The sequence below is a fragment of the Melanotaenia boesemani genome, chromosome 14 (assembly GCF_017639745.1).
Source record: "Melanotaenia boesemani isolate fMelBoe1 chromosome 14, fMelBoe1.pri, whole genome shotgun sequence".
Taxonomy (NCBI): Eukaryota; Metazoa; Chordata; class Actinopteri; order Atheriniformes; family Melanotaeniidae; genus Melanotaenia; species Melanotaenia boesemani.
Window position 1 is genome coordinate 8,103,805 of NC_055695.1, and position 15,120 is coordinate 8,118,924.

General features: G+C 37.1%; 1 protein-coding gene across 1 annotated transcript in view; it reads right to left on the reverse strand.

Moving 5' to 3' along the window:
• Window positions 1-14,517, reverse strand: part of fam102bb (family with sequence similarity 102 member Bb) — an 18,706-nt gene extending 4,189 nt beyond the window's left edge. The window contains exons 1-10 of the mRNA XM_042005224.1: window positions 14,250-14,517; window positions 10,509-10,629; window positions 10,175-10,204; window positions 9,431-9,547; window positions 8,003-8,049; window positions 7,113-7,207; window positions 5,177-5,275; window positions 3,809-4,037; window positions 1,875-2,011; window positions 215-284 (exon numbers count right to left, since the gene is read on the reverse strand). Of these exons, the coding sequence (XP_041861158.1) occupies window positions 215-284; window positions 1,875-2,011; window positions 3,809-4,037; window positions 5,177-5,275; window positions 7,113-7,207; window positions 8,003-8,049; window positions 9,431-9,547; window positions 10,175-10,204; window positions 10,509-10,629; window positions 14,250-14,395 (1,091 nt within the window). The 5' untranslated portion in view covers window positions 14,396-14,517. The remainder of the gene's footprint in view (window positions 1-214; window positions 285-1,874; window positions 2,012-3,808; window positions 4,038-5,176; window positions 5,276-7,112; window positions 7,208-8,002; window positions 8,050-9,430; window positions 9,548-10,174; window positions 10,205-10,508; window positions 10,630-14,249) is intronic.
• Window positions 14,518-15,120: the final 603 nt, after the last annotated feature.

The window sequence follows — 15,120 nt, forward strand, 5'->3', positions numbered from 1 at the left end:
TTAGTTCATTAAGATGAACACACGAAATTGGTTTTGAAGTTTTTTTTTTTTTTTTTTTTTACTTTATAGTTTATTTTATTAAAGAAATAAACAAAAATGTATTTAAAAACTCTCCAGTTATTTGGGTTTGAATAAAAATAGCTACTGAGGTTTGATTTACTCATAAATGTGTCTGTGTGTGAGTTGTCAATAGCAGTGAAAGATTGATGTTCACCTGGTGGGAAGGTGGTGGCTACCAAGAGCTGTACTTCCTCCAGGCCCAACAAATAGACGCAGACCTTCCTCTGAAACAAAGTTGTGGGAACATTTAGTCAGAACATAAAGCACCCACAGCGCCCTGTATAATTCTTGTCATGAGGAGCAGCCAGTTGCTAGGCAATCTAAAAATAATGATGTATTGACAGCAGCTCTCTTTTCTTAGCTTTGAGCTGGATGAGACCTTGAAAAGAAACACAATGCCCTCAAAATACACCAAATGACTCACAGGGTAACAATAGTATAAACGTAAGTAGTACTTTGTCCGAACTGGCTGTTCACTTTGCGTAGGCTGTAGTATTACAGAGGAGTGCGTGCACTTTTTTAAAACTAGACCAGGCATAATTAATGCTACTCATTTATGTCTTAATCTTGGGTATCTTTAGATTAGTTGTGTGCTTGTCCTGAAAACAAGCAGATTTGTAAGGGTGCTCTCATTGGTCAAATTCCTAGAAGCTTGCCAAAATGATGAGCTATGCCCAAATCTGGAAATGTAAGAAATAGTTATGACAAATACACAGAGTATTAAATTATCAGAATATGAAAATGAACAGCATGATGAACCACTACAACAAGATTACTGAAAGTATTAGCTTAGGTAACAATGTGTAAGCATCATTCCTCTTTTAGATATTTGTAGTCTGATATGTTCTACCTCATTTGTCAAAACATATCAGACTACAAATATCTAAAAGAGGAATGATGCTTACACATTGTTACCTAAGCTAATACTGTCAGTTGCTCAATGAGCAAATCTATCAACACAAAGTATTAGCTCAATTAGCTGCTTCTGATGACTCAAATCACAGCTCAACATGAAGTAAGAGGCTAGTACTGGATGAGGCTGGCAGCTGCTCCTGTGGCTTATTATGTGGGGGGTGACGTTCATGTTTGCAACCACTGGCTTGCTTGGCCCATACAGGTGAATAGCTGGTAATGGCTAGTGACATTATTGTTGTTGCACAGAATGTTATGAGATTTGTTCAGAATTCCCTCCCCCATAGTGCAATAAGTTAATCATTAAATAAATATACATCTAAAAAGATACTACAACAATCTCATTCATCATTCACGTATTGCACTTATTGTTTATTTATTGTTGAAGTCCCTTTTTGTTTAAAAAGTGCTTCTGAGTCTGTTTGTACAATGCCTTAGAACCATGTACCTTCTGCTAGAGGGCAGCAGGTTAAGGGGGCTATGACTGGGGTGTGATGGATCCTGGAGGATCTGCTTTGCCCTGTGTAGCCCCTAAGTGTCATCAATGTCTTCCACGAAGGGCAAGCGGCTGCAAATGATTTTCTGTGCTGCTGTTATGAGCGCCTGGAGAGCTTTCCTGTTCTTTCCAGTGCAGCCAGCATACCACACTGTAATGCAGTAGGTTAGCACACTCTCCATTGCGGAACCGAAAGTTCTCACCTGCTTAACTAGGTAAGGGTCTACTGTGTGGGTGAGCGGCTAATAGTAGCCAATAACTGGCCTGAATACCACTGGCTGACTTTACCTGCATGCTTGCTAAGTCCTACCCAGGTGGACAGCTTACAAATGTAACCACTATGCTTAAGGATACAGATGTTTTTGCATCTGTACCCTATTCCAATCATGCAAAGTATGTTTCTTACCTTCAGCACTGGAGTCCAGTAGGCTGGGCGTAAAATCTTGACTCTGTAGAATCTTTTCCACAACATCGTCAGCGTCCACCCTCGTGTCATCCATTCTCTTTAGCTGAGACTCTATGGAGTCCTGTTTCACAGGATGTCTGTGGAGAAGAAACTGATGAGTCACTTTTTTCTGTGATTTAAACTGAAAATACAGCTTGATTCTTGCACATTTTTTTTGCCAGGAGGGATCTGATCAGCTATTGAATCCAAGGCTTACATTAAGGCAATTGAAAATAATTCATTGACAAAGTTATTGTTAAAAACATGCTTTTAGTATTATCTGCACAGTTGTTGTTTACTGCTGGCTTCTTGGAGGAAACGTAACATTTGCATTACATGTGATTTGCTGAACTGCTGTGTCTTATTTCGTTCACAGAAAAACTACCTGCACATTTTCTTTAAAGCAAAGCATGCCTCTTTCAGATGATCTGTCTTATAAACCGGAACAAATGCACTCATGTTTCAATCAGTCCTGCTTTCTATACTACTGTTGTTACAACGTATTCCACTTACACTATGGACCAGTAAATGAAAATCAGGCCTTATTTTGATGCTTAAAATAGCTCATCTTTTTTTTTAAACAAATCTACATCAATGTGAGCACTTGTCAAAGAGCTGCACAGATGGGGGAGAATTAAAACTGTCCTACTTTGCTGTTGCAGTGGCTTTTTTCACACTGGAGGTTAGTGGAACGTTAACTTCACCAAGCGTCAAAGAGCTAAAATTAGATTTTGTGACAAAGTCAATTTAAAGCTAACTTTTTATTTGTTTTATATAAACAATGCATCAGGCTTCATTGTATTAATTGGCTTGGAGTTAATAAGCAAAGGTGTGTATATCATTTTTCAGGTAGCAGTGTAAGTTGTCACCAGCTGGAAAAACAACAGGAAATAAACTTGTCATTAGCATTGGTTTTAAGGAATTCTCATCTACTGGGTATGTTATGCTGTTCTTTAATGTCCTGAATGGTGGCCATGTTTGTTCTGCACCACAAAACAGCCAATCATTCATGAGTTTCATGTTGAGTACTTTGAATCAACTGCATATTTATATTTTGTGTCAGCTTTTTTGACGAATGCCCTGTTTTACAAAAATGTGGAAGTCTTTGGATGTTACAGTTTCCATGAACTTTTTCTAAAACTCCCACTTCTTAAAAAGTTTGTGGTTTATTAGTGTACATTAATGTTTCTTGATACATGCTTCCCCAGATTATTTTTTTCATCACTACATATTCTAAATGAAAGCTGGCAAAGCACTGCAGTATATAACCCTTTCTACAATAGTCAGAAGCTAAAGATGTGTTAAGCTTAGCACAGCATGCAAACGGGGGGAGAAAACTGTTCTACCAATGCAGGGGAAAAATCCACCTATTAGCACCCACAAAGATCACCAATTAACATAGAAAACTACATATTTAAAAGCCTTGCAAAAATCAACAATAAAAATGACATACTGCACATTTATAAGGGGATATAAGCTTGACTGCATGGTGGCTAGCCTAGTAGTTACTATGAGGTTAAAGTAACATAAAAGCTGTATGATAAAAATGTTTCACACAAGGCCTACAGTCTAAGCCAGCGGCCAAATTTAAAGTGCACCTTAACCCATAATAGTACTTAAAACAAATACCATTCAAACCGTTCTGTTTCACTCACAGTTGAATGTTATTATAGCTGTCAAAACAATTAAAGTTATTTTTGAATAAAACACTCAAAGAGGCCCCAGTGACTCTTCATAGTGAAACCAAAAACATACTTCTGCAGATCTGCCCCAAAGCCTTTCAGCTGCTTCCTCAAATGTGACACTAGTCTCAAAAATTTGCCATGCAAATTTAAAAAACACTGCAAATTTGAGATTTTGTTTGGGCCAATTTTCTAGACCACTCAAAGACTTACCTGTTCAGTCGTTCACAGGATGAAGCACTCTGCACTGGTGTGCCTGGTGGGTTGCTAGCGGTGGCTGTGGAGACTGGGTGTTCAGGCAAGGCTGGACATGGTCTGGACTCTCGGTCCTCGCTGGGCTCCGGGATGCTTCCGATGCCCGTTGACGCGCTGCCCACTGAGTGATTTCTCCGGTGGCTGAACTCTGACATGCTGGATGAGCGGGAGTGACCTGTGCTGTAGCCTGACAGAAATAGCCAGTGTTATGGTACTGATACAGCAGAAGAGTTTAATTTTTAAATATTTTATCTTAGGCATGTTTTGACATTTTTAAGTTAAATGTACCATACTTTTCCTCTCTAAAAATTTTACTTGAACCAGCAGCTCATTATGTTTAGACATTTAGCTGTTGCTGCAGATTTGGTAATGTTTCCTGTTAATGTTTCCTGTTTACCTTGAAAAATACTGCATCATTTTTTACATCAATCAAGCAGTTGTAAGAAACTGGAACTGAGATGGATAAAAACGTTAGACAATGTTTTTAAAAAATCAGTCCTTTATAACAAATACATATAATACAAATTTAGCATGTTTGTGAATTAAACTGCTATGTTATGAAGTTTTGTTTCTGCTAAAACATATGCAATCTCCAATCCTGCAGATTTGCAGCTTGTTACGTGAGAAATGATTTAGCAGCTCCACAGAAAACCACAAACTTGTGCACCATTCACATCTGCAGGAAGCCTGTTAAAGCAGAAGAGATCTCAGGGCATCAGTTCAGCGCTGTCATGGAGGAACAAACTTCCCACAAACTAATGTGAGGTTTGAATAAATCTTATAAAGAGTTGCACGTGGCAGGAAATACATGCTTAAATTCTGCATGAGAGGGCCATTAGAGATGATCTCAGTGCATCTCTCCACTTCCTCTAATCTTTTATTACAGTCATCCGATCTGCCTGTGATGGAAACTTGAGCCCCCGGTTAAACTGCACTGGTGGAGTGTCATTGGAAAATAATTATCACTCCCTCCTCCTCAGTCAATATTGTTTCCCCTATGTATTTAGTTTAGGAGGGCAAAACATAAGTTTCATAGAGCTGAAAGTGAACATGATTTGGTTTATAGTTGTAAGAATTCTTTTTGATCAGACAGGGTTTTTAAGGAGCTGTAATTTTACCTTTTTTGCATGTTTCAACTAAAACGTTTTTCTTCAGAAAACGTCATCCAACGTGTGTCGTGACGTGTTTTTATCAGCTGATGGTATGATTTGGTTAAACTGTTTAATTCTTTAATTTAATACCAATTTGGCCATTTACTTGCTTACATATTGACAGTCTAGATCACTGGAGAACATCTGAAATCTTTAAAATGTAAGGTGTCTCTACCTGAAAGTTTGGACTGTTGGCTGGCATAGCTGGACGTTCGAGAGTGGCCGCAGCCTCCGAGCTCATCCGACGCAACGGGACACTTCCCTTCTCGACTTTCTATTGGATTAGAAAAGAAAAGACAGAGATGGGATTTGAAGTTTAAAAGCTTAAGAAATATTCTTAAGTGATAAAACCTGCCAATATCTGATAAAAAAAAGCCTTATGCAACTTTATTAAACATCCAAAGAAGAAACAGTTGACAGTGTTGCAGGAAAAGACCTGTCGTTAATTAAAGAACAATTACACTGCAAGCACATTTTCCTCCGCACAGGCTTCTGTTACTAAACTATTAATAAAGGTGAAAACACTGTTGTGTTTAGGAGATTCCCAGCACGTATAAAACTTGCAGTAAGAGTACTTTGTGAAGGGAGGTCTATAACAAGCACAAATCCAGTTTATGTTTAATGTGATAAACTAAAAATGTACTTAACTGTACATGTATTTACATGAACATTGGGGTATATTTCATCCAACCTGGGTTACTAGGTGCCCTGCTGACTTGTAAATTATTCCGATAAACTGACTACGGCTTCTGGAAATAGCTCCTCGGGTTACCTCACACACAGTCGCCCTTAATTCAGCATCTGTAAGTGCAGATGACTGCAGTTGGCAAATAAGACAGTGTCAAGTCTGCTGAAGCAAAAATAAAACACACTAATGAGAACAGCTGAGAATCACTGGGGAACTCTTGATACGATTCTATCACAAAGACAATATCAGATTAGAGGAAACAGCTTATGGAATATTCCTTCAAATTTCAGCCTTTTTAATTAAAAAAGCAAAACCTTAAAGGACTATGACTTCAGTGGGAAAAGATCCAGCTATGCAAATATTTAGCAAAATGTATTAACAAAATCATACACAAGTGGAGAAAATATTAATGAACATCAGATTTGTAATATTAGGTGAATAAATGATATATTTTTCCTGTGTTCAACTTTCACAGCCAAGTAAACTGTAAATTGTAAAAGTGTAAATTTTTACTATTTCTCTCTGTCATAAGTTTAAATGGACAAATCAGGATTAAAACGGCTGTTGTGTGGTAGTCAAGAGATAACACTCTCAACAGATCAAACATATTTAGATGGAAGAAATAAACTAAATCCACCCCAAAAAATACGGCAATTGCTTATAAAAGACCACACATTTAATGTGAATTGGGGTATTACATAAAATAAAAAAAATCATCATACTAACACATTTTAAACACATGCCAACACACAACCCCCCCAGACAGACTTGCACACAGTCCTATTTTTAACCACATGAGAGCCCACAGGTCAGAACAGCTTGTAGTTGATCTAAATGAGAGCTGGTTTAAATAATGCATGAAAAGCTTTTCTACTCTCCAACGGTTCCAAAAAGTGATTTAAATGGCAGTGAGAGGGATAAGAAACCGCCACTTAAAGTATGAGTGCAGCAAATGAATACTCAAAGTGATATTGATTGAATGAACTAATATATTTCAATCTTTCTAAGTGGAACGTGCCCCAGATTAACCTGACTTGTCAGATGGCTTATTAGACGGATCTCCACCACTGTCATAAAACAATTTAACCCTGAAATTGATAATAAGAAAATCCATGGGTTATATGAATTACATGCTTGTTAAAGAACATGATTTTGTAGATTCCTTTTGAAAGCTCATTATGTGCCAAATTAAGACCCGTCTATGTTAAGTAGCTTGTAACTGCATGACTAAGTGCAATCATTTTCATAGACTGAGTATTTTACTACTGCAAAAGACTTGGGAGTGCAGCAAAAATCTAAAACCAGAGGTAGTTCTGTCCACTGTAGAACAACTGAAGCATGATGTGTCAGATGCCTACAGATGTTTGAGAAAGGTACACGATGAGGCAAAGCTGCGAGTTGGATGTGATGTGATAGGTCTCACCAGAACAGCCTTTCTGTGAGTCCCCTCCCCTTCTCTCCTCCAGCAGGCTGTCTCCGTCACCCTGGATCCCAATCACTGTGGCTGTGGACGGAGGCCTGATGACAGAGGATGTAGATGTGGCTTTATTTTCTTTTATATTTCAGTTTGTTGATCATTTCAATGGTTTTGAAGGGAGAAAAAAAAAAGAAAATGCTAATGAGAGATCTGATAATATATTCAGATCAATGGAAAGACCAGTCAGGTCATAAACCGTGAAAAATTAAAACAACACTTAGCTTTCCCACATACTAATATATGAAGAGAAGCAGCTTTTGGGACACACATAGTCTACTGAGTATTTTTTAGGCCAAATTATACCCTTAGGTAAAGAAGCATTTCTCTGTCTTTACACACACTCTTACTGACAGCCGTGTTTCTACAAGATGAGTCAATCAGTCATAAGTCTATCGCCTGAAAGATGACAGTAATCACTGCTTTTTGGAGTGAAAATCTGATCAGCTAACAGTAACCTGACCTTCCAAAGTCTGACAAAACACAATGGTGACATCTTGTAGAAACACATGAAGCTGTAGAAGCTCAGCAACAGTTTAAAATTTAATACATAATACTGATTTATGAAGGAAGTTGAAATACTTGTTAGTACACGTAAGTACAACCAACAAATCAACACACTGGTGTTTCTAATACAGCTTCTCTGGGAGAACGATGTGCTATCTTTTTAATTAATTTATTTATGTTTGTATTTATATGTAACTCAGTGGACTTTTCTAGTAAAACCTCCAGCACTTGAATAATTTCAATGAAATCAAAAACACATTTATTTTCAATCCTGACTGATCAAGCAGACTTATCATTAAAGACAAGTGGAAAAAAAAGTTCCTTAAACTTACGTTTTAAAACAGGGATCCCCTGACATGAGCTGTGTACTTATGATAACCTGTTAAAAAAAACACAAAATGCATTAGTATGATGGTTTTGTTTTCATCCAGCTTTTCCATTGTTTTGTATTTGTTATTTAGGAAATGGAAATTTTAAGATTAGCCAGGTTTCCATTCACTAACTAAGCCTCAGCGTCACCATGGGATTGCAATGTTGCTACTTTTTCATGGAAATGGTTGTAGAAGAAGTTGTCTGACCACAGATACAATCAAGAGATCAATCGCTGACTTACTAAATACATACATAAAGTAAGTGATGGACATCCACATAAGGGAAAATGGAAATAGCTCCTATTTAGTTTGGAATTGTGTTATATCTGGGATCTTATGTCTGGGAAGACTCCGGTCAGTCCTGGGTTTACTGTTTGCCACCTCACACTGGAAACAGCTGGTGAACCATGACATCTTATTCGGTGCCAATTTAGGCACAGTTCTCATAGCTGAGAGTCAGCAGCCAACAATGTGTTTGATATTGGTGCAACTTCATTTAACAGGAGGAGATTTGATCAATGTACTGAAAGAGTATTTTTTAAAGTAGGTCGTATTCTGTCAGATTTTATCTTGGCTGTTCAAACAGGCCAAGGAATAAACAAGTGTGATTCAAACCAGCCAGTTAGCATCTTGTAAATGTTTATTTTGTTTATATCCAGGCTGTACAATGCTAATAACTGTAGTTGTCTAGTAGTTTTGTTTATTTCCTAAAACACTTTATAAGATACATTAAGGTAGTAACATGAAGGATTAAACATTATTTGATACAGTTTTTTAAGTCTGATGTTCTGCACACTTGTTATGTTTTAGAAAAAGGCAAAGAAATCTGCTACATTTCAGTAATGATTTTGATATATGAAAGTAATTAAATAAGGTCCAAATATTTCAAATCAGCGCTAATAAACTCTATAGTAATAAGTCTCTATTTTAGCATTATTTTTATATTGGTAGATCTTTTATAAAGATTCTTCCTAGTCAAATGTTGTAGTTGGTTTTCAAAGCCAGTTGGAGCTGAAAAGATCTCTCTTACTCTCCACTCACTGATGTCTTTTTATACCGTCTATCTTTCGTTTTCAAAGAGAATTGATTTGCCAGGAAGAGTTAACATTATGTATTTTGATCTTATATGGAAACCCAACCTGCTCTGGAGCCGGAAAACCCTGTTCAATTCAGATCTGCTTTAGAGCGGGTCATGGCTCATCTGTTATAATTTTACATTGTATAGACGCCTGGACACACAGCTGTTGTTGATGGTGGTTTTACTACATGTTTAAACAAAAACTAATAAGTGTAGCTTCCTTGCTGAGGAAAAATACTAAGCTTATATTCATAATATAAAGTATGTTCTCAGTGAAGTCAGACAGGTGGCTGTGAGTGCTCTGATGTTACCTTGAGAATAGAGTTATCCTGCCGAGTATTTTTGGTATCATAGCCTTCCAGCAGACATCTGCGGGTTGTATTCCCTGAGCCGGCAAACTCTGCTAAATTCAGATCTGCAAAACCAAGCTGAAGGACAGAGAATGACACAGCATGAAGCTTTTTTTTCTCTCAAGAGCCTGATCTTTGTCAGCATTGTGATGACATCTGGATGCAAAATGACAGCAAGCAGGGACATGAGGGGAATTCTAGACAGTCCAATAAATAATATGAAGAAAACATTTAGCTAGTTTTTCTTCTGACAAGTTGGTAAACCTAAAGAAAGATAGAAATGTAAAATAGTATAAAATGCATACAAGCAGTGTTACGGAAGCCGGGAGCAGCCATGCTCGACTAGTATCCTCAATTGTTATATTGAGATTACGAGACAACACAGACCGTTTCCTCGTGAAAACTGCATAATTTATCTTATCTTGAGAAAACAAAGTTGTTTTCTTGAGACGAATTATCCCGTAATCATGTGAAAACGGTGTAAAAAAAAAACATATAGTGTACTTGGTGTTAAAAAAAATATCTTTTAATCAGTGTAGGCACAAATGGATGACATAATGACAACCTACAGGCATTAAGAGCCATCTGTTAGCTGCAGGCTCACAAAGTTGATGCCATCAAGATGGCTGATTACTGTAAAACAAGGGAATTTCCAGGTTGTTTTGGGGTATCTGGGTGAGAGAACGTAAGCATGTGTAGAATTACCTTTGCATATGCCTTTCCACCCTTAAGCTCCTAAAGAAAAGAAGTAAACATTCAATTATAGTGTTCAAAATGTTATAAAACACAAAGTTATCTAAGCCAAAGTTAAAGATCATGTTAGAACTAGGCTTCAAAAAGTAAGGATAAACTAAATAGATCTAATAAAAAGAACTTTTTTATAAAAATGTTGCATCAAATAATTAAATGACACATTTTATGACCAAAACTGAGGCACTTCTCTTTGATCCATTTATTTTTTCTAAACACTTAAGACTACCACCTGATATTTTAGTGCAGAAAACAATCATGATGGATTTTCTGTAGCAACATACTGTACCTTTCTAACGGACACACGACACACACAGGGGTCCAGCACGCCCGTTCCTGCATTTGCACTCATCTTGCAGGGGAAAGAAAATTGCTTCTTCCATCGCACACAGTTGGCCTGCACTGACTCCCTGTGAGAGGAAATGACCAAGAATCAGACCACCTTTAAGCACCATGTAAGGTCAGATAGCATTTGTCTTTGTCCACAGGCTTCATGCTGGAGTCTTAAAGGCCAAATCACAAGTGAACACTAACAGAACTTCAGACAACACTGTAAGAAATTGGGGCACTAACTCCACTAACAATGCTAGCCTCATGATAAACCGTTTGGTGTTAATGTGATACCAAGAGAAAAGTAATGTTTATTACAAAACTGACACACAAAAAAGGCTGTAGCAGTGTTCATTATCAGATTGTTTAAAGGATTTGAAATCATGTTAATATTATTAAAAGCAAGTTATCAATTTTTCATACAATAGTTTTGTATTTCTTACCTAAACAAACCATAATGGCTGTAGCATCATGACATTTTAATCAGTTAAAAATCAAATTCATTCAACTACATAAACCGTCAAGAAAAGATCCGTTTGTATTTGTTTGATTTTTTTCAAGAAAAATGATTGATTTCCCATCATAACCTGTTTTTTCAGCCCTGAATTGATTTACTGTTGGGAGAATTTCATTGATGCATTTCACTGTGACTATTATATAACAAATAAGCCACTTAGCTGCATGACAATAAAATCAACATTTTCAACACCTCTTCCCTGCTTAAAGGCACCGATTCCAGCTGCCAATACAAGCTTATGTGATTATCCTCAGATTTGTCTAGTTGCTTTATAAACTATTAATTAATTACTGTTCTGTTTTCTCTTATTGATTGTTCCGGCTGATGAATTCATAGGTGACAATGCCAGGTGTGCTATGTATTGGTGTGAGGGCACAAGAAAAAAAAAAAAAAAAAGAGAGAAAAAAAACCACATCCTTCTCCATCTTGAGGTTTGACTGAAAGTGAGTTGTAGTTGGTTTTCGGTAAAAGGATGAGGAAGAAGTGAAAGAGAAAGACTGTGTGCGTGGGCAGAATTACGATACCACAGATGGCCCCTCTTTTACTGGCGTCCTCTCCTCTCCCACTCACCTAACCATCTCCCATCTGTTTATACAGCCTGCACGCCATACAATTTGTGCCACTTTGCAGGATTTAAAGACAAATAGAGCTGAGGGTGTTCGGTTCAAATGAGATATAAAAAATGAAAATGATGCAACAAGTAAAGAAGGATGTAAGACATAAATGATTTACAGGTTGTCAAAAGCTTTAAGACTGACTAAAAATACAGGCTTGTGAACAGCATCTCTGCCTTACAAAGCAGCAGATGCGTGACTAATGTTTTACAAGGGCTCCCAGAGTCAGGGAGGGAACTCCCAGCCAGCTGGACACTGTGTGCTTCGGGAATTCTGGCTTGAATTCATACGCTGTGGCTCACGGCACTTATCAGTGCTGCAAAATAATATTAACCAGTATGAGTAAGTCTGGTTTTAAGCACAAGCAGAGGCAATCTTACTCATCTCTCTCCATGGTTCAGATATCTAGTTAAACTATGGCTGCTCTCCATTTAAAAGCAGCCACAAGCAAACTTAAATATGTTCACTAAAAAACACTGCAATAAATAAATAAAACTAAATAAATAAACTCTTTTTTTTTACTATGGATTTGAGGTGGAGCCACACTACAGACCTGGATATAAAAAGTCTCAATAAGCTTAACAACATAAATAAAAAAAAAAAAATTAATATAAAAGACAAACCTTGCTTAAGTCAGAAACTGGTACAGAACTGTTGACAAACTACAAGACAGGAAAAGACACGCTCACTCACTTAGCAATGACGCTTAACTTCCTTTACACTAAAGATAAGATTAAAAGTAAACACAAGAAGTGATGAAAAAAGAAACAGCCGAGATGTAAAACCCTTCCAGGCCTAAGTTTGCTGAATTTAGTTAGAGCCTTAATTTTATAATCTAGATTACGGGAGTTAAAAACCTTTTACCATCATTATTTATTTTAGCTGAAGTGGCTGTTGAGATGAAATAAAAACCAATGCAGCTACAATAAAATAATCACGTTGCAGCAACTTCAGAAACATCTGTGTTCAAACTGTCCAGCGCAGTCTTTCTGATTTAGTCATTTATACCTTTACAGGAACCACTTTCTGTGGAGCAGATCTAATCAGGATGAATCCATCTACAGCCTCACTCCAAACGATGCTCTCCTTTTGTGTTGTGTTACAAACCGGTCTAATTGACAAGTAACAGCTAAAAGTGGCAATAGAGGAGGAGACTTTGTTTGTGTCAACTCATCATAAATAACAACAAACATGAATCATACTGCAGGGTCACACTGAATAATGGGTATAGGTCATTTCCTCTCATCACCAACAACTGGAATTTCATCTTTCAGCTACTTATAACAACCACTTTTGCATAATGTTGACATGGACAATATTTTGCCACTGAATTTGAGCTTGAGTTTCCCTCATGCAGAGCTTTGAAACCTGTTTAGTGTCTTTAGTGTGCTATGGCCTTATTAAGTGTGTTTATTTGAATCTGTATCTGTGCATACATATACATTTTTTTTTATTCTCCCACTGATGCGAAATAAAAGCATGACATAACTCATGTGCAGTCACTGCTGGAATTTGACATGTATCACAAATATGTAATATGTGGTTAACAACCCGGGTATACGGTAACTATGATGGCCATTTCTCTTTGTTTCTATGCTTTCTTAACCAATTTGTGACTCTATTCCTCATGAAAATAAAATAATAAAAATCTTTGAGGAATATTTACAGAGCTCAGCCTTTACAACTATTTCTCTGTAGCCCTTAATATTATGAGGATACTATATGGTCATAGAGACCATTTTAACAATTTACTTTGAGTAAAATCAAATGTCACACTGGGTGGAAATAAATATTGTGACAGTGCAGAAGTTTATCAAAACAATGCCAACTGGTTTGGCGAGGTAGTGTATTATGGTGCTGTTTGGTGAACAAATGATGAGCTCATAAAATCATGAAGCAGGTGAGTATTATGGTATTATAGGTATAAATATGTGGATTTAATACACATCACGGATAAAATATTTTTATATAATAATTTTAATATCAAGTGAATTAGTGGAAGAGGGTCCTAATGGGGTTGCAGTACTTGGTTTCAAGTAATGCTCAGAGATGTATCTGAAATTTAGACTTCAGCTACTGTAAAAGAAATGGGGTTTACATTGTGCACTGTTCTTTAATGCAAGTCAATGACAACACCTCCAAACTACTTAGGTTATAGCTATGACCAAACAGGGCTCATAAACAATCCTGTTACTAACAAAGCATCCCAAAGCGAAAGGAGTCATTTCGCTTTGTGGCTGTTAAGAAGCAAAAAGCTAGTTTCAAAAGACACAATGCCTTCAGTGCAAATCCCAACTAATTAATGTAACTAGATTTAGTTTACCTCAGTAATTAAACAAAGAACGACAGATCTGAAATGAGAACCTACTTGCCTGGTGAAAACAAAGGTTAGCATAACACTAATATTACAATTGACAAATTTAGCTTGTTTTTAACGTCTGTCGTATCGCTTTCCCGCTACTCAGGAATTCACATTTTTAAACAAGTGAAAACTACAAAGGTAGTTAAACTTGCGGACTGAAGACCACAGGTCGCGTCTTCTTGCAGCACTGAAGCTAAACATCCTTACCGAGAGGACTCCTCGGAGAACCCGCCGTCCAGCAGCCTGATTTTACAAAAGAGGACACCGTTGACGAAGGGGACCGACGACAATTCGTCCAGCTCAAAATCAACCCTGAATTTGAATTTCTTCTTTTTCATCATCATAAGATCCATACACAGTCTCAGTGCTCTTCAGAAGATGCTCTGATCTCCGGCGCAGTTGACATTACAGCCCCATTGTGTTATGCTTCAGATTCAGTGTAGAGCTGTGGGAGGATGGCGAAGCTCCGGATGACAACAGACCGTCTTGAACAAAACTAACCGAAATACAAAACACAACTACTTCCTGTCCGTGCTGCCAAAATAAAAGCACATGTTGACATGTACGTGTTTCTGAATGTAAAGATTTGCGCTGCAACAGATTAAATGATAACTGTAACTCTGCATTAAAGCAATACTCATATGCTCATACATTCACTTCACAATTGCTTACATTAATCTCGCATTCTCATAAGTATAGACGACCAAATTCTAACAAAGATGGAGCGTAAACTAACCCTTAACCTAGATAAATTTCAGATGCCCGAGTACCAGTGAATGCAGCATGTAAGGTATTTTTGTATTTTTCTACATTAACATTACCATAATGCAGCAACCATTCAACACAATCTTTTCAGCTGCTTACTTAGTAATTATATTTGTCGGTCCAAACTATTTACTTGACATCACAAAATCAACTGTCCAATAATGCTGAAGACGCAAAGCACGTTTTCTCGTCAAAGAAATATGTCTGTGCAGTAGTGATTAAAGGCAAACATGCATCACCTGTTTATTTGTAATAATTCGTTATTCAGTTATTTTCTAAAACCTAGATTTTTTTTCTTTAAGTTGCCATTTAT